The following is a 20,000-nucleotide window of genomic DNA, read 5'->3' as shown; positions in this document are numbered from 1 at the left end:
ATCCAGTATTTTGCTAATTAGGGCCCGAGCACCTTCAGTGCGAAGGCCCTATTGTATCTGTAGGAATTTTTCTTTTTTCTTTCTTTCTTTCTTTCTTTCTTTCTTCTGACGAAAGGAGGGCCTTTTTGCCCCCCTAAACGTGCCCAAAAAGTCACCAAATTTTGCATGCAAGTCAGGCCTGGCGAAAAATTTGATATTTAATGGTTTACATTAATGGGCGTGGCAAAATGGCTCAACAGCGCCCCCCGGAAAACTTTGTGCCTCAAGCCCCACAATACGGTTTGACGTACATGCACGAAAATCGCTACACACCTGTATCAGTACACAACTTAAAGAAAAGTCTCTTGGCGACATGGCCGAAACCGAACAGGAAGTCCGCCATTTTGAATTAATCGTGTCACTTTGGCGCAATTTATGCCATTCCTTCGGCAGTTAATTCAGCCTGAACCGTAACGTGCCCCCAAGTGTGTTATACATCAAAACGTGCGTCTCCATCCTGCGACAACACGCATTACTTTTCTCTTTCAAAAGCGTTACCGTGGCGATGCTAGACGCCAAAAAGCGTGCCCACCCTTCATCTGGTTGGTTCAGACAGAAAAAACTTTGCGCCTCAAGCCCCAGAATACGGTTTGACGTACATGAACGAAAATCGGTACAAACCTGTATCATGTCGCAACTTAAAGAAAAGTCTCTTGGCGCCATGGCCGAAACCGAACAGGAAGTCGGCCATTTTGAACATTCTGAATTAATCGCGTAATTTTGGAGCAATATGAGCCATTCCTTCGAGAATTAATACGGCCCGAACCGTAACGTGCACCCAGGTGTGTTATACATCAAAATGTGCGTCTCCATCCTGCGACTACGCGCATTACTTTTCTCTTTCAAAAGTGTTACCGTGGCGACACTAGACGACAAAAAGCGCGCCCCCCTTCCTCTGATTGGTCCATATTTGATAGTTCCCCAAAAGTCACCAAATTTTGCATGCAAGCCAGGCCTGGCGATAAATTTGATATTTCATGGTTTGTATTAATGGGCGTGGCAAAATGGCTCAACAGCGCCCCCCGGAAAACTTTGTGCCTCAAGCCCCACAATACGGTTTGACGTACATGCACGAAAATCGGTACACACCTGTATCATGTCACAACTTAAAGAAAAGTCTCTTGGCGCCATGGCCGAAACCGAACAGGAAGTCGGCCATTTTGAATTAATTGTGTAATTTTGGGGCAATTTATGCCATTCTTTCGGCAATTAATACGGCCCGAACCGTAACGTGCACCCAGGTGTGTTATACATCAAAATGTGCGTCTTCATCTTGCGACTACGCGCATTACTTTTCTCTTTCAAAAGTGTTATCGTGGCGACGCTAGACGCCAAAAAGCGTGCCCCCCTTCATCTGATTGGTCCATATTTGATAGTTCTCCAAAAGTCACCAAATTTTGCATGCAAGCCAGGCTTGGCGATAAATTTGATATTTCATGGTTTGCATTAATGGGCGTGGCCTAACGGCTCAACAGCGCCCCCTAGAATACTTTTCTCTGCCATAACTTTTGAAAGGTTTGACATAAAGAGTCGTGGGTGGTGTCATGGGACTCGGTATTGAGTCCTTGACCATAATTGGTGAAAATTAGCCCCGCCCCTTCTTCGGATTGGTTGTCACGATTTTCTGCTATAACTTTTGAATGGTTTGACATAGAGAGTCGTGGGTGGTGTCTTTTCTGATATGCTTATGGGGGGCGGTGGCCGTGAGTGCGAGGGCCCGTTCATCGCTGCTTGCAGCTTTAATTGGAGAGTTAAAATTGCGCATATAGACACACAAAAAATGTAACTACGCGTCGAGGCTAACCCTAACCCAACGCATACCGAGAGGCTGTGATTGGTTCGCTTGGTAGCAATGCATTTCCGGTTAGTGAAACAGTTGTGAACTTTCAGCGCTCTTTTCTTCGGTTGTTTTTATTTTTTGCACAATAGTTGTCCTTATCTCTTTGATTCACTGTGACCGGAAAAGCTGGAAGCTAAACAAAGTATCAACTAGTTCTCTGGGGGGTTTAGCACCGTGGAGAAATGGAGTGACGGAGAAGTCCGAAGGTTCACAATGGCGTCACGGCGTCACGGGGCACGGCGTCACAAAACGGCATCACAAAACGGCGTCAACGGCAACGGCGTCACGGTAACAGAGTCACCGCAACGGCGTCACCGCAACGGCGTGACCGCAACGGCGTCACCGCAACGGCGTCACCGCAACGGCGTAGGCTCTGCGTTAGTTTAACTCAGAACCATAATCCAGGCTTTACACCACATTTGTCCCGCTTGTATCAGGTAAAGGTGAGTTGATGTTGTTTCCTCTGCAGATGAAGGCAGGAAGTGTGTGAAGGCAGCAGCATGGATCAGGGGGAGGACGAGACGGTTCCTCCGGAACAGAGGAGAGGACGAGGAGCTCAGAGGTGAGACAAGACCGCCTAAACCCAGCTTTTTAAACAGAAATGTGTCACTAGTATCCGTTTTTTCTACTGCCAATCACGTGAATATGGTGTAAAAACAATGTTGAATCAACTTCTACTGATAACTTCTCCAACTTACGTTTCCTGAAGCCAACGTGACTGAGGAACGTCCCCCGCCTTCTCTGTTCTGCTGTCACTCATGATGCCGAGCCCCTCTCAGTTGAAACCACGCCCCTCTCAGTTTATGCCACGGCCCTCTCAGTTGATACCACGCCCCTCTCAGTTGATGCCACGCCCCCTACGCTAGATCGGGGCCAAAAGTCTGAAACTGAAAAAAAAAATTTGAAACTGAAAAAAAGATCTGAAGCTGAAAAAAGAAGTGAAACTGAAAAAAAAGATCTGAAACTGAAAAAAAGAAGTGAAACCGAAAAAAAGATGTGAAACTGGAAAAAAACATCTGAAACTGAAAAAAAGAAGTGAAACTGAAAAAAAGATGTGAAACTGAAAAAAAAAGATCTGAAACTGAAAAAAAGATTTGAAGCTGAAATAAAAAGTTCTGAAAATGAAAACAAGGTCTGATACTGAAAAAAAAATTTAAACTGTAAAAATGAATTTTCAGGTTCAAATTTTATTTTCAAATTAGCAAAACGTTTGGCCTTGATTTGGCTTCATAATATTAATTTTAGTGACTTCCGACTGGCGAAGACGGGAGTCATTAGCGCCGACATTTATGATAACTTTACCAAATTTACGATTACTCTTTTCCAGCAGCTTCAAATTTGCTTCTATGTCGCCCGCTCTGGCCCCCGGGATGCACCTAACTATGGCCGCTGGAGTCGGCCTCACATGCCTGACTATAGAGTCTCCAATCACCAGGGTCGGTGAAAGTGTTAATCCAAGGCTAAGGCAAAATATGGAGATATACAGTGCCTATCATAAGTATTCACCCCCTTGGATGTTTTACCCTTTTAGTGCTTTCATAAATCAATCCTGGTCAATAAAATGTAGCACAAAGATTTACTGGAAAAAACTCTTTAATGTCAAAGTGAAAACAGATTTCTACATAGTAATGTCAATAAAATAAAAATATATAAAGAAATATAATGGTTTGCATAATTATTCACCCCATTTTTAATTGAATGGTCTAATTCGATAGAGGTCCATCAAATTGTTTCCAATAGTCTCACAATTAGTGAAATGAAGATCACCTGAGTGGTGTGGGTGTGTTTCAAGTGATTGAGGTATAAAACACCCGTGTCTGAAGGGTCCAGACTGGTGGATCAGTACTCCTCGCTACCATTACACCATGAAGACAGAAGAACACTCCAAGCAACTCAGGGAAAGGGTTATTGAGAAGTACAATTCAGGGGATGGATATAAAAAATTTTTCCAAGGCATTGAACATCCCCCGAGGTTCAGTGAAATCAATGATCAAGAAATGGAAGGAATATGGCACTTGTGTGAATCTGCCTAGATCAGGCCGCCCTTGTAAACTGAGTGACCGTGCAAGTAGGAGACTAGTGAGAGAAGCAACCAAGACCCCTATACTATATACCCTATACTATGACTACTCTGAAGGAGTTACAAGCTTCAGCTGCAGAGACGGGTGAGACTGTGCATATAGCAACTGCTGCCCGGGTTCTTCACCGGTCAAAGCTTTATGGGAGAGTGGCAATGAGAAAGCCACTGTTGAAGAAAACTCATATTAGATCTCAACTAGATTTTGCCAAAAAATCACGTGGATGACTCCATGGTCAAGTGGAAGAAGATTCTTTGGTCTGATGAGACCAAAATTGAGCTTTTTGGCCATCAGACAAGACGTTATGTTTGGCGAAAACCAAACACTGCACATCACCAAAAACACACCATCCCCACTGTGAAGCATGGTGGTGGTAGCATTATGCTGTGGGGATGTTTCTCAGCAGCCGGACCTGGAAGGCTTGTAAAGATTGAGGGCAGAATGAATGCTGCAAAATACACCGAAATTCTGGGGGACAATCTTATTCAGTCTGCAAGAGAACTACGGCTTGGGAGAAGATTTATTTTCCAGCAAGACAATGATCCAAAGCATACTGCAAAAGCTACACAGGAATGGTTAAAAAAGAACCAGGTTAATGTTCTGGAGTGGCCAAGTCAAAGCCCAGACCTCAATCCTATAGAGGATTTGTGGCTGGACTTGAAAAGGGCTGTTCATGCCCGATACCCGCGCAACCTGACAGAGCTTGAGCAGTTTTGCAAGGAAGAATGGAGCAAAATTGCTGTGGGAAGATGTACAAGACTGATTGAGACTTATCCACACAGACTCACTGCTGTGATTGCAGCCAAAGGTGCATCTACAAAATACTGACTTGAAGGGGGTGAATAATTATGCAAACAATTATATTTATTTATATATTTTTATTTCATTGACATTACTTTGTAGAAATCTGTTTTCACTTTGACATTGAAGAGTTTTTTCCAATACATTTTTGTGTTAAAAAAGCCAAATTTTATTGACCAGGATTGATTTATGAAAGCACTAAAAGGGTAAAACATCCAAGGGGGTGAATACTTATGATAGGCACTGTATATTGTGTATCGTGATATGACCTAAAAATATGGAGATATTAATAAAAGGCCATATCGCCCAGCCCTACCCTCGATTGAGCGGTTCGCAGCTGGGATGAGAATCAGTAGCTCCAAATCAGAGACCATGGACCTCATGCACCCTCCCTGGGTCGGGGATCAGATCCTGGTCTCAGTGGGGGAGTCCAAGCGTCTCAGGGTCTGGGTAACGAGTGAGGGATCAGTTCAAGGTGAATTACACGAACCTTGACTGACGTGTTTGAGTGGATGACTGAAGCAACCGTCTGTACATAGAGTGTTATCGCTTCACAACAAGACTTAAGAAGCTGTTACTTGGACCTGTCAACCAATCACAGTCAAGCATCTGCAGACCAATCCTCTTTTCTCTCCATTTCTGCAGCAGTCAGCTTCAAACACATGACGATGTGACGTCTGAGGACCAGGTTAACTCCAGGGAAGGGACGATCTCCAGGAATGACAGCTATACTGTAAGTCAAACTGCTCCCAGTCTTAAATCACAACCTCCTTGTTCCTGAATGAGAAACTCAAGAGTTCCTTGTTCTTCATCTTCTTCGGCTGATGCAAGCAGAGATCTCTCTTTAAGAGCAAATGATGTTACAGACAACAAATACATCACCATTCCAACAGACCCGTCAGTCGATGCTAACGCAGAAGGGCCAACTTTTGCAATTCCTAATTTGACCCCCAGAGGCTCCAGAAGTGAGGCAGTCTCGTAGTCTGTAGAGGAAGAACTGGACAAACATTCTGACAAAGCTGAAGTAGAGCAGCTAACGTCTGAGAGGCTGTTAGAAACGTCTACCGCCGTAGACGGGGTGGATGTTGTTTTGGGAGAAATCTCACTTAGGTTCTAGAGGGGTCGGCTGTGCAAAAATGAATCAGACACACACTCGCTTTTGCTATAAGATATGAATACATTTATTAGCAAACAAGCAGTGCACTTAAGAAGACTCACACACACCTGCCCTTTTGCTAGGATAACTCTGTGTCAAGTTATCCCCCACAAATGACAGAGCAACATACAATCACATAGGGGCTAGGCCTAAACTCTTACCTTAACACAGAAAGGACTGGAGAGCCGGGGCAGTCTGGGGCAGAGCAGCCTAAACCCGCTGGGCGTCCGTGCACTTTGACCCACAGCAGACTCTGAATCCGGACTTCCAGCTCTCGCGTCCTTATACCTTTCTCGCGGAATGGGGTTGCCCCTTCAACCCCCCCCCCCCCCCGCCAGTTCTCACGCTAAGTCTTGGCCCACACGAGCTTCCCGTGTGAACCAAGCGCCTCTCTCACGGTTACAATAAACAACAGGTGCATAGCTGATATGACTGTTTTGATAATGAAGGACATTTCAGGATACAAAACTTATTTTTTATTCCTTCAGATGTGAAGGTAGCAGAGGTTGCTCAAGTGTTCAGTGATCCAGTGTGGACCTTGATCCAGTTTCTGAACCTCAACCAGGTCTGTCCCCCCGAAGATCTCCGCTTAACCCTTTCATATTCAGGAGGTGGAGACGCGCAACAAAGAGCTGTTAGTGCAAGCGATGCATCTCCGGATCAGAGCTCTTGAAAAGAGTTGACCCGTGTCCATAGCTACGTCACCTCAAAGCACACACGTTGACGTCAGTAATCACACCACGTTAGTTCCTTCGTTTCGGTCAGACGTTGAATCTTATTTAGTTGCCTTTGAGTGCATGGCTACCTCACTAAATTAGTGTTGGTCTCTGCCGTTGAGTGCTAACTTGAAAAGAACGGTGTTGCACGCCTATGAACTTGTCCCTGAAGCAAATGGACAAGGTTTTAGAAACATGATTCTAACGTATAAAAATGTGTTTCCTCTAAAAGTTACACAATCCCCAACTGCTGAACGGAGACGCACAACGAAATTGGTGTGTAAAAATGTATGCCATTGGTGACCGTGAGTGTTTTCATTGCCATGAGCAAAGACACCTGATTGCAGCAAGCCTTGTTCTAATAAGAAAAGAGAAAAGATGTAGGATCCCTGGTTGTGTGGGATCTGTTTGTTTCAGACATGCCCACATCAGACACACTAACCTTTGAGATGCTCAGACCGTCAGAGCCAGCAGGTCTAGCTCCGCCCCCTATTGTGTTTGCTCTCTGTTACATGCAGCGTCGAGGGTTGTCCTGAGGGTTGTCCACATGTCCTTAGGATTGTCCACATGGATGTTAAAATCAGCAACAATGATTCCACGGTTAAATCAACACAGATCACAGACAGCAGTTCACTGAAATCATCAGAGAAGTTTCACAGTATTTGCATCAAACATCGAGTCCTTGTCACTCCGAGTCTTGGGGGAACGATTTCATCAGACTTTAAAGTCTATGTTGTCCAGGTCTGTCTTGAGAGGGACGAGGGTCTTCCACTTTTGCTCTTTGCCATCAGAGAGGCCGCACAGGGATCTCTTGGATTTAGTCCTGCAGCTTTAGTCTTTGGTCGTGCGGTGGGTCGTCCTCTTCAGCTTCTCAAGGGAAAATGGTGGACGGAAACATCTCACACTGAGCACAATGTGCTAGATTATGTCAGTAGTTTTTAGGAGCGTCTTCAGTATGCGTGTCAGTCGGCACAAGAGTTGTTGTGTTGTGATATGACATCGATGTAGACAAAGGGAAGCCCATTACTACCAGTGTTGTGCAACTCGGGTAGCTAAGCTGATCAGTTATCGAAGGCTTATTAATAATTGTATTAATAATTATTAATAATTAATAAAGTCGACTATTTATCAAATTGAATGACCAATATGATAAATAAAATCCTCGGGGCACCACTCCGGGCCTTAAATCCGGAGAAATGATAACTTAACAGCAGAATATCAGTCTCAAAGTAATTACTATACCCAGTTATTCGTTGAAGGGATGGTATCCGAACACTAGGCTCTGCTTAAACAAATCAATTTGTGACCAAATCTTGCATGAAATAACAACAACCACTCATTAAAAATCAATCAGGATTTATTTACATACAGGTGTCAAAAGATGATAAACGCAACACCCCAAATAAACCTGATGGCAGAACTTAGTATTATAAAACAATTAACTAGAAAAACAACAATCAATAAAAATGAAACTTAAAGTTAAATGCATGGAATGAAAAAAAGAAATCAAAGCAATAATAAAAATGATATCACGAACATGTACGGTTTAAAATATTGTGGCTGCATAAAGATGGCTGCGTTTTTTTTAAAGATGGCGGAACTGTAACCACGCCACGTGCAATTAGAACGGATGGTGATCCCGGTGTTTAAACCGTGATCAACTGGCGAAACGGCGCTTTAAAACATGAATGACTAGCAGAAAGTGGTGACTACAAATTAATGACAACAGTCATGATGATAATGTAATCTCAGCTCTGAACACAGATTTAGCTCTGAAAACGTTCTTAAGTTACTGATAAACAGAGATCACGACTTCACACAGCTCTGAACCGTTCTTAGTCCTACTGATCTGCCGTTCCCGGGCTAACGTTTCCTCTGGGATCCGGATCGGGTGCTTGCGGGTTTGTCGACTGGGCCGTACCTTCCCCTGAAACGGATTGGACAGCGGCGGGGCCGCCTCGTGCCGGGCCGTGGTTCCGGACCAAAACGGAGGCTCACACGCATTCCTAGGCGCGGCGGGGGACCGGTCTCTCCTGCCGTGCTTCCCTCTCTGCGCCGGTCGCCGACGCGCGGCCGTCCGGGCCCCGGGAGAGCTCACGCCGGCGAGACGCCGGCCGTCCGTCCCCGATCCCTGCGCGGTCAGCTGACAGGGGCTCGGAGCGGGGAGGGGGGTTTCAGTCTGAGCGTTCAGTCGCAGCTGTGTCCCGATCTGGTCGCCGGGAGCGCGTGGGCGTCGGAAGCTTGGATCTGTGAAACTTAAGAGGACAGAGTTTAGTGGAAGCCGGAGCCTTCCCCGGGAGACCGCCGCTTCAACCGCGGGTCCAACGGAGCGGGCCCGGTCCGATGCGGGCCTTACCCCTCCCCCCAGCCGGGGGGAGAAAAGGAGATGGGATGAGATGAAGTGGAGAAGGAAAGAGATGCGCGGCAGAGAGGGGCGGCAGTAGCTCAGGTGGTAGAGCGGGTCGTCCAATGATCGGAAGGTCGGCAGTTCGAATCCCGCTCTATCCCAGTTTGCTGTCGTAGTGTCCTTGGGCAAGACACCTTACCCACCTTGCCTCGTATGAATGTTGGTGGTGGTCGGAGGGGCCGTTAGGCGCGATATGGCAGCCACGCTTCTGTCAGTCTGCCCCAGGGCAGCTGTGGCTACGAATGTAGCTTACCACCACCGGTGAGAATGTGTATGGATGAATAATGATTTCTGTAAAGCGCTCTGGGTGCCTAGAAGGGCGCTATATAAATCCAATCATTATTATTATTATTATTATTATGCAGCCGACGCTGTCTGCGCCGCGGGTCCTCGCTGATCCTCCGACCAGACCACGCTGCAGATCCCCCCCTTTGGGGGGGGGGAAGGCCGTGGTCCCTTTGGCCTGGAGCCAGAAAGACGTGCTGATCCGCCAGTTGAATGAAGGAAAAAGAGAGAGATGAACGCGCAGCGCGGCGTTTTGATCCTACGCGCGCTGCGGTGACGTCATCGGTGCCTCATTGCGATTGGATGCGCGCCGCTTGTAGGCGCCACCCCCCCCCGCAAGGCATGCTGGAGGTTGTAGTTCAGGTCGGCCATTTTTGGAGGCACATTACAGCCGATTTTCAGCTGAGCCGTTTCAAAGTTGAATATACACATTCACAAAGTGTTCATACATTTTATAAGTTCAGAGTTCACATGGGCGACACCCAACACCAGACTGGACGCAACAGGGTCAATGGTCCAGCTGACTGCCAGACTCATCTTTGGTTTTACTGGGTTGGCTGGAGTCTGCTCCTGCCAAGAAGACCTGCAGGTCCAGACGTGGGCCTGTTGGAGCAGGAAACATCTAAAACATGCAGAGCAGCGACCCTTGAGGGCCAGGGTTGGAAAACACTGATCTTTAACCCATTTTCAGATTTCTGGATGTTCCTGAGTTTGTTCAAGTCCATCTGATTCTCTGTCAAGAATTCAGATTTTAAAACTTCATTTATGATGATTTCTTTCTTTAAAGGAGGTAAAATTCTGGTTGAAGGACACTTTGGAGGATTTGGACTCCAGTGGGCTGGAGAAATTCCAGTGGTACCTGGTGAATGCAGATGAATCAAAGCATGGTTTCAAACCAATCAAACTGTGTTATCTGGAGAATGCGAACAGATTGAAGACAGTAGATCTGATGGTGGAGAGGTTCTCCTCAAAGACCAGAGAGGTGGCCGAGATGATTTTAAAGATGATGAAAAGAGATAAAGGTCTGTTGTGGAGAAGGAAAAAACACAAAAACCATCTTACTATGAAGATTTTATCCTGTTTAAACAATAACTGATAATAATATGTTTCATTTGCCTCCAACAGAAAAACCTCCAGTCTCTCCAGCTGTTGTAACAGGTAAATGGTTCTGATCAGTCGCATTGATTCACTTCACAAAAACTCTCCTGTGAAATGGGTGTGTTTCCTCCCGTCAGGATGCTCTCGATGGAGCCGCTGTAGAAGCTGCTCCTGATGGGGCTATGGCTTTCCTCAGTTTCAGGAGGAAGTAGAGGCGCATTTTTTGCATGTTTTATGGTCAAATGGAGGAAATTAGCTTCACAGCCTCGTTATAAAAACAGTTTCAACAGTTTGAGCATGACATCCTTCCCATTTTTCTCCTTTACCCAATCGGGCCTGTGATGGCCCTCCTAATGATCTGGGTTCCCTAAACATTTACTTGAAAACTACAGTCACCAACCTCGGCGTCAAAATGGACAGTGATCTTAAACTGGACAAGCAAGTACATTCTGTAGTAAAATCCAGTTTTTATCATCTGAGGCTTTTATCTAAAATTAAATCTGTTTTATCTTTGAATGATTTTGAACGAGTGATTCATGCTTTTATCTCAACCCGTTTGGACTAATGTAATGCCCTCTATACTACTGGTACTATAACTGGTATTACTGGTACTATAACTGGTACTATAACTGGTACTACTGTAATGCCATCTATACTGGCGTCAACCAGACCTCCCTTCACGCTTACAGTTAGTCCAAAACGCGGCTGCTCGTCTTTTAACAGGAACCCGTATGATCACATAGACCCGTTCTGGCCTCCCTTCACTGGCTCCCTGTCTCTTTTAGAATTAATTTTAAAATACTAGTGTCATTAAATGGGTTGGCACCAAAATATATCTCAGACCTCCTACATGTTTAACTCCCTCTAGGTCTTTGAGGTTTCTACTCAGTCGCGTCTCGTTGTTCCCAAAACCAGGCAAAAAACCAGGGGCGACCGTGCCTTTTCAGTTATAGCCCCTAAACTCTGGAACGAGTTTCCTCCCCACATAAAAATGGTGCGTTTGCCACTTTCAACGCTCACGGTCGGATGTACAAAGAATGACGTGAACGTAGAAAGCTGCGGTCCTTCATTCACACATTAAGGCTGGTGAACGCACTTTTCTGAGGTTTTGTCCGTTGGCGACACTCACTGGTGATGCAGTGAAGTGCAGAATATGAGGAAACATCATGTCATTAATAAGTTCAGGACCACGTGAAGGACACGACAGTCCCGACATCACCAGATAAGTTACACAAGAGTGGAGCTGCAACAATCTCACAATCAACCACATGATCTGAACAAACAACTAAAGGAGCTCAACGATGGAACCTGCAAATCCTGATGGAGCTTTGGCTCCGTTAGAGGAACCTGCTGATGATCAGATCACACCGACCTGCTGGTCCAGGACTAAGACTGGACCATCAGCTGCATTAGTCCTGGACCTGCTGGTCCAGGACTAATGCAGCTGAAATCGGAAGAAATGCCCCCAAATAAATTATTTATTCCAGCTCAGAGCCGATGTCTTTTTTAATTAGTTTTACCTTTTTTTGCACATTTCTTGTTAGGATGAGCGGTTTTTAATGGATAATTATCTTCATTATCATATTCAAACATATGTATTTGAAGGAGGAGACAGGGAGGAGTGTTGTGCTCCCGCATGTCAGAATCAGAATCAGAATACTTTATTATCAGTGTACCTGGGTACTGTGAGATTTGAAGCAGCATCACCTCTCCAGTGCAAGACAAATAGCAGTAGTGCAAACAATAAGAAATATAAAGCAAAAGAAATATAAGAAATATAAGTAATATAAAAAATATAAAAAAGGTTAAGGTGCATTTGAATCGTTTTTTTTTTTTTTTTATTTACAGATGACAGTATATACATATGTAGAATATTGCACAGAGTCCGGGAGAAGTATTGCACAGTTTAAAGAGACAGTAACGAGGATGATTCACATATTGTTCAGGGCGATTATGGCTTTGGGGAAAAAACAGTTTTTGAGTCTGTTTGTTTTTGACCTGATGACTCTGTAGCGTCTTCCTGAAGGCAGCAGGTCAAACAGGTCAGAGCCGGGGTGGGAGCTGTCTTTGATGATGTTAGTGGCTCTGCTGAGGCAGTGGGAGGTGTAAATGTCCGTGAGGGGGGGGAGGGGGCAGCCGATGATCCTCTGCGCTGCTTTCACCTCTGGAGCCTTCCTCTGTCCGCAGCAGTGCAGCTGCCGTACCAAACTGTAATGCAGTACGTCAGCAGGCTCTGGATGGATGAGAGGTAGAAGGTCAGCAGCAGGTTGGAGTCCAAAGGCCTTTGATACCATTGATGATAACATACTGCTAAACAAATTGACCCACTACGGGATCAGAGGCACAGCACTTAAATGGTTCACTAGTTACCTTTCACAAAGACAACAATATGTTCACATCCATGACGATAAATCTCAATATAGACACATCAAATATGGGGTTCCTCAGGGTTCTATTTTGGGGCCCTTACTCTTTATTATTTATACAAATGATCTGGTCAACTGCTCAAAGGTCTTCCAAAAAATAATTTTTGCTGATGATACAAACCTTTTTATATCACATAACAACATTCATGAACTCCAAGACCTCCTTAACAATGAGCTCTCTAAAGTGGACACTTGGTTTAAAGTAAATAAACTCTCTCTTAATATTAAGAAAACAAATTATATATTATTTTGTTCCAATAAAAAACGAATAAATATGGAGAATTTGGCCTTTCAGATCGTAATAAATGATGAAGAAATAAAGAGAGTAAACTCTACAAAGTTCCTTGGGGTCCTCATTGATGACTGTCTAAATTTTAAATGTCATATAGATCACCTTGTGGAAAAACTATCTAAATATGTCGGTCTGTTTTTCAAACTGAGACACCTGCTTCCACGCTCTGCCCTTCTCACTCTTTACAAAACTTTGTTTGAACCTCATTTAAATTACTGCAATATTATTTGGTGTAATACTTACCCCAGTCATCTAAAAAAATTAGAAGTTTTACAGAAAAAAATTATCCGTGCCATCTCTTGGACTGAATTTAACTCACCTACTCGACAACTGTTTGCCCATTATGGTATTCTTCGACTCAAAGAATATAACTACTTCCATAATGCATGTACAATATATCAGGTGGTCTCAGGTTTGAACCCCAGACTAACTCAACTCATCCCAATCTCCGTTCCCCAGCACACCCACAAAACTAGACACACCTTATTATAGGGAAAAAATGTAAACTTGTGGGAACAAGTTTGAGTGTTGTGTGTCGGGGACCACAGATTTGGAATGAGCTGAATGATAAAAGCCTTAAAAAGTCACAGTCCATCTCCATATTTAAACGGCAGTTAAAGAATCAATTGTTAAGCTCATATATATAAACGTACACTCCGGGATCACTAAATGTTTCATGTTAAGTGTTTGTAATGTGATATGTTGCATGTAAGTGGTAGTCTAGTATAAAGTGCATGTTGTTTGTTGTGTTATGTGTGTATTTAGTGCAAGTGTATGTATGTATTCCTGCCTACTGTATGTATGTTCATTGGCTCCTACCATAAGCTTTTGATAGCTTCTCCAGGAGACCAATTCACATGTGTGAGTGTGAATAAATAAATAAATAAAAAAATAAAAATAAAAAAAAAATGATCACGTCATTGGCACCCCAGAATAGAGCTTTGCCACCGAGGTGGCAAAGCGCTCTCTGCTCTGTGCCCTCTGTGCGCTCTGTGTGCTCTCAATTTGGGCACACCATAGGTCTGGGTAATGTACTCGCAAATATCCAGTGCAACGGTCTTTGTGAGGAAATATCTATTCTTCTCTTTGCCACCTCCAAAAACGACAAACAGTTGTTGCGTCTCTCTCATGGAAGGTGCGCTCCTAAACCCGAATCGCGCATTATTACATTTGTGAGAAGTTATTACAACATTGAAAGTTGAAGATTTTCACTTCCCCACAAACATAATAAATCTCTACAAACGTAATAGTAATTACATTTGTGGGAAATCGCGTGCGTTTTGTGGTTTATTACGTTTGTGGGCATTATACATACATACATTGGCGGGCGTTACAAGCTGCAGAGCTGTCAGGGATGTTCATATGTTATTTGGGTAGCGACACCTGAAACAGCAATGGTGAGACAGATTTGACCAGTTTTTATATATATTTATATTAACACCCTCCTAAACATTTCTGCAGACAAGTCTCTTGTCACACCTTGCTTAAGAAGGTGTCTAAGAACACAATTAAGGATCTGAGGTGTTCATGCATCCTCCAGACTTCTGAGATACCAACCTGATGTGCTCTGATAGCAACTGTGGGGACCAATTCCACTCCAAGCGTTAAACCTGGACTTTCCACTTCAACCCACAACCCATCAGGGCTGTACTGCCAACATCCTGGTACTAGAAACCCAGATGTTCTTGTCACTTCCACGTCCTGAATGTTCAGAGGTGTTTTAAAAGCGATCTATTCAATATTGGACAGCTCGTCGTAAAGTTACAGCTGATCAGGGGATGTTCAGTTCTTGATTGTTTTTAGAATTAAGTTGTTCATAAAACACTAAATCTCTGTGTTTACGTTCTTTCATTAAGATACGTTAAAGTCTAAGCTGAAGGAGAAGTACAAGGATGTGTCTGAGGGGATTGCTAGAGCAGGAGAGACAATCCTTCTGGAGCAGATCTACACGGAGCTCTACATCACAGAGGGAGGGACCGGAGAGGTCAACGATGAACATGAAGTCAGACAGATTGAAGCAGCTTCCAGGAAACCAGACGGAGCAGAAACAGCCATCAGACAGGAAGACATCTTTAAACCCCCACCTGGAAGAGATAAACGAATCAGAATGGTGATGACGAAGGGAGTGGCCGGCATCGGGAAAACAGTCCTAACACAGAAGTTCAGTCTGGACTGGGCTGAAGGCAGAACCAACCAGGACATCCAGTTCCTGCTTCCATTCACCTTCAGACAGCTGAATGTGCTGAGAGAGGAGAAGTTCAGCTTGGTGGAACTAATTCATCGATTCTTCACTGAAACCAAAGGAATCTGCAACTTTGAAGAGTTCCAGGTCGTGTTCATCTTTGACGGTCTGGATGAGAGTCGACCTCCTCTGGACTTCTACAACTCTACAATCCTCAGTGACCCCAGAATGTCCACCTCAGTGGACGTGCTGCTGACAAACCTCATCAGGGGGAACCTGCTTCCTTCTGCTCATCTCTGGATCACCACACGACCCGCAGCAGCCAATCAGATCCCTCCTGAGTGTGTCTCCATGGTGACAGAGGTCAGAGGGTTCACTGACCCCCAGAAGGAGGAATACTTCAGGAAGAGGTTCAGAGGAGAGGAGCAGACCAGCAGGATCATCTCCCACATCAAGACATCACGGAGCCTCCACATCATGTGCCACATCCCAGTCTTCTGCTGGATCACTGCTTCGGTCCTGGGGAAAGTCCTGGAAACCAGAAAGGGAGGGGAGCTGCCCAAGACCCTGACTGAGATGTACATCCACTTCCTGGTGGTCCAGGCCAAACTGAAGAAGGTCAAGTTTGACGGAGGAGCTGGGACGGATCCACACTGGAGTCCAGAGAGCAGGGAGATGGTGGAGTCTCTGGGAAAACTGGCTTTTGAGCAGCTGCAGAAAGGAAACCTGATCTTCTATGAACGAGACCTGAGAGAGTGTGGCATCAATGTCACAGAGGCTTCAGTGTACTCAGGAGTGTTCACCCAGATCTTTAGAGAGGAGAGCAACATGTACCAGGACCAGGTCTTCTGCTTCATCCATCTGAGTGTCCAGGAGTTTCTGGCTGCTCTTCATGTCCATCAGACCTTCATCAACTCTGGAGTCAACCTGCTGGAGGAACAGAGAAACACAGAGACTGACCTCTACCAGAGTGCTGTGGACAAGGCCTTACAGAGTCCGAACGGACACCTGGACTTGTTCCTCCGCTTCCTCCTGGGTCTTTCACTGCAGACCAATCAGAACCTCCTACGAGGTCTGATGGAGCCAAAACAAAGACGTTCACAGAACAATCAGGAAACAGTTGAATACATCAAGGAGAAGATCAGTGAGGACCTGTCTGCAGAGAGAAGCATCAACCTGTTCCACTGTCTGAATGAACTGAACGATCGGTCTCTGGTGGAGGAGGTCCAACGGTCCCTGAGGTCTGGACGTCTCTCCACAGATTATCTGTCTCCTGCTCAGTCGTCGGCTCTGGTCTTCATCTTACTGTCATCAGAAGAAGATCTGGAGGAGTTTAACCTGACGAAGTTCCGAGCTTCAGAGGGGGCTCTACGGTGGCTGCTGCCGGTGGTCAAAGCGTCCAAGAAAGCTAAGTAAGGACGAACACGGACACATCTGTTTTAGTTACAATCACATGTTCTTGGAGGAAACCAGTTAAATTAACTGTTCAACTAAGTTCAGGTTCATGTGGGACCAGTTCTCCTCAATGATTCATCTCAGAAAACTTTACATGCAGAGAAGATAAATACAGGGATCACTATGATCAATACTTATTGATTATTCATTGAAATAATCAGCATTCATTGATAATATATCACTTATTTCTTTGTTAAATGACATAATCTACTTTTAAATAACCTCATGATCTCTCTTTAATCTCCTCTGCAGGTTGAGAGGCTGTCGCCTCTCAGGGAACATCTGTCCACTTCTGTCCTCAGTTCTCAGCTCTCAGTCCTCCAGTCTGACAGAACTGGACCTGAGCAACAACGACCTGCAGGATTCTGGACTGGAGCAGCTGTGTCCTGGACTGGAGAGTCCACACTGTCACCTGGAGTCTCTCAGGTCAGAATACACCAAGTGTTCAACTGGTGACCGTTACAACTGTTTGTTTGGTTGTTTTGTTAGATCCCCGTTAGCTGCTGACCTTTCACAGCAGTTTCTCTGGGGTCTCATCAGAATCATCAGCTTAATTACAACATTATCATTAATTAAAATACATGAACATACATGTTCACAACTCAGAGACAACAGACACTAGGACACCTGCTAAAAGTAAAAAATAACATTATAATCAGTACAATGGCATTATGAGTCTACATTTCCTCTTTTGAAAGTCAGGATTTACATTTTCTCATCACACTCTCAAACAAAATATTAAGAAAAATCAAATGAATAGCTCAATTTAAAAAGAATCAAAAATATTTTCCATTTTTCAACAACACAACAACTTTCTGGACACTGTGAGATAGAACAAATAATCATGTGCTGGTCACATTTTAACACCCCCTTCAGCAAAACTACACACACAAACACAAAAGAAATAGAGGAAAAGGAAACAGTGTCAACACAATAAACAGATTGATAGCTCATTTAATAACAGTCCATTTATTCTCCTGAGTAAACACAAATAACTTGAGCTTCTTCTTAAAGCTTATCATATTATCTAAAGTCCAAAAGTCTGGTAATTCACTCCACACCACCATCGCTCTGTGGTTCTTCTGTTTTAAGTTACTTCTACATGGAGGGAACAGAAAACCACCTGCTGATGTTTGCCTCGGCAAATCATTGTGTGTGTGACAAAAATTATAATGTTCTGTAGAGAGTTTCTGGTGTTTTAGTCATAACTACTTAATTGATTAAACTCATCATTGACTATTGCCTCATAACTTCCACTGGTCTGATAAAGGCGCTGAATGACTCAGCCAGCTGCTTTGTTCTGATTTACCTGCAGCCTGGCCCGGTTACGTTTGGTTGTACTGGACCAAATCACAGAGCAATAATCTACATTTGACAAGACTGATGAGTTTATCACCTGTTTAATGAAATCATTGGGCAGACACTTCCTGCAGTGTTTAATCACAGCTATACCTCTACCCATCTCTGCACTATTGGGTCAACTTGTCCATTCCCGGACATTTGACTCTCTACAACATCCCCTAATACCTTCACTTCTGTTACTTGCTCTATCACTACATCACCCGTAGTTAAGCATAGCACAGGGTAATTTCTTAATACATGTTTTAGACCTGAAACAGTAGACTTTCTCTTCACCTTATAAAGACCTCATTTGTTTCTTATCATCCATGTATGTTGATTTTAATTCCACTCTTTAAATATAATTTAAATCAGTAGGCACATTTGCCGATGTATAAACTGTCGAATCGTCAGCATACATTGCAATGGTGGCATGATTAAGAATAAACAATAAATCATTGATGAATATTGAAAATAAAAGCAGACCCAAAGAACTCGCTTGGGGAACTCCACAGCTCACGCTCTCAGCTTGGAATCACTACCATTAAAGTATTCAGTGCTTTTCCTATCAGACAAATAACTCTTACCACATGCAATAGCAGCTGATTCAAAACCATAGCAGCGTAACTTATTCAATAACCCAATAATCCGTCATTTGAGCAAGTGTCGTAGCTGTGGAGTGGCCTTTCTTGTATGGATGTTGATATTCTGAATTTAACCCATTTTTCAAAGACCCGTACAGCGTCCTGACACTAAATGACGGTTTTGATGTGTTCCAGTCAGGTTTCCGGCCACATCACAGCACTGAGACAGCTCTAGTAAAGGTCCTTAATGATATCCACTCCAATACTGGCAACATTTCAGTCTTAGTCCTCCTGGATCTCAGTGCTGCTTTCAACACAATCAACAAGAACATCTTGATAGACAGGTTGAAGAACTGGGTGGGACTTTCTAGCACAGCTCTAACCTGGTTTCAGTCCTATCTAAAAGACAAAGAATATTTTGTGTCTTTAGGTAGTTACATATCAGAGTTAACACAAATAACATGTGGAGTTCCTCAAGGTTCAATTCTGGGGTCTCTTTTGTTTAATATTTACATGCTCTCACTTGCTCAAATTATGAAAAAGAACAAAATGTGCTCTCATAACTATGCAGATGACAACCCGATCTATATAAACATCTCACCTACAGACTATAATCTACTCACTCATCATCATCTTCTCCCGCTTTATCCGTTCCCGGGTCGCGGGGGCAGCAGTCTCAGCAGGGATGCCTAAACTTCCCTCACCCCAGACACTTCCTCCAGCTCTTCCTCCATCACTTCCTCCATCTCTTCCTCCAGCTCTTCCGATGGGAGTCCGAGGCGTTCCCAGGCCAGCCGAGAGACACAGTCTCTCCAGCGTGTCCTGGGTCTTCCCCGGGGTCTCCTCCCGGTGGGACATGCCTGGAACACCTCCCTAGGGAGGATCCAGGAGGATCCGGTACAGATGCCCAAGCCACCTCAGCTGACTCCTCTCAATGTAAAGGAGCAGCGGCTCGACTCCGAGCTCCTCCCGGGTGACCGAACTCCTCACCCTATCTCTAAGGGAGGAAACTCATCTCTAAGGGAGGAAACTCATCTCTAAGGGAGGAAACTCATCTCTAAGGGAGCGTCCAGCCACCCTGCGGAGGAAACTCATCTCGGCCGCTTGTATCCGCGATCTTGTCCTTTCGGTCACTACCCAAAGTTCATGACCATAGGTGAGGGTAGGGGCGTAGATTGACCGGTAAATCGAGAGCTTCGCCTTTCAACTCAGCTCCTTCTTCACCACGACGGTCCAGTACATCGACCGCATAACTGCGGACGCTGCACCGATCCGTCTGTCAATCTCCCGCTCCATCGTTCCC

At 44.6% G+C, this 20,000-nt stretch overlaps 1 protein-coding gene across 1 annotated transcript in view; it reads left to right on the top strand.

Moving 5' to 3' along the window:
- LOC133460973 (protein NLRC3-like) overlaps window positions 1-16,736 on the top strand; it is a 24,414-nt gene extending 7,678 nt beyond the window's left edge. The window contains exons 2-7 of the mRNA XM_061741682.1: window positions 2,349-2,441; window positions 5,404-5,491; window positions 10,110-10,344; window positions 10,448-10,480; window positions 14,995-16,392; window positions 16,636-16,736. Of these exons, the coding sequence (XP_061597666.1) occupies window positions 2,380-2,441; window positions 5,404-5,491; window positions 10,110-10,344; window positions 10,448-10,480; window positions 14,995-16,392; window positions 16,636-16,736 (1,917 nt within the window). The 5' untranslated portion in view covers window positions 2,349-2,379. The remainder of the gene's footprint in view (window positions 1-2,348; window positions 2,442-5,403; window positions 5,492-10,109; window positions 10,345-10,447; window positions 10,481-14,994; window positions 16,393-16,635) is intronic.
- Window positions 16,737-20,000: the final 3,264 nt, after the last annotated feature.

This window comes from Cololabis saira, chromosome 15 (genome assembly GCF_033807715.1).
Source record: "Cololabis saira isolate AMF1-May2022 chromosome 15, fColSai1.1, whole genome shotgun sequence".
Lineage (NCBI taxonomy): Eukaryota > Metazoa > Chordata > Actinopteri > Beloniformes > Belonidae > Cololabis > Cololabis saira.
This window is presented reverse-complemented; position numbering and strand designations above follow the sequence as displayed.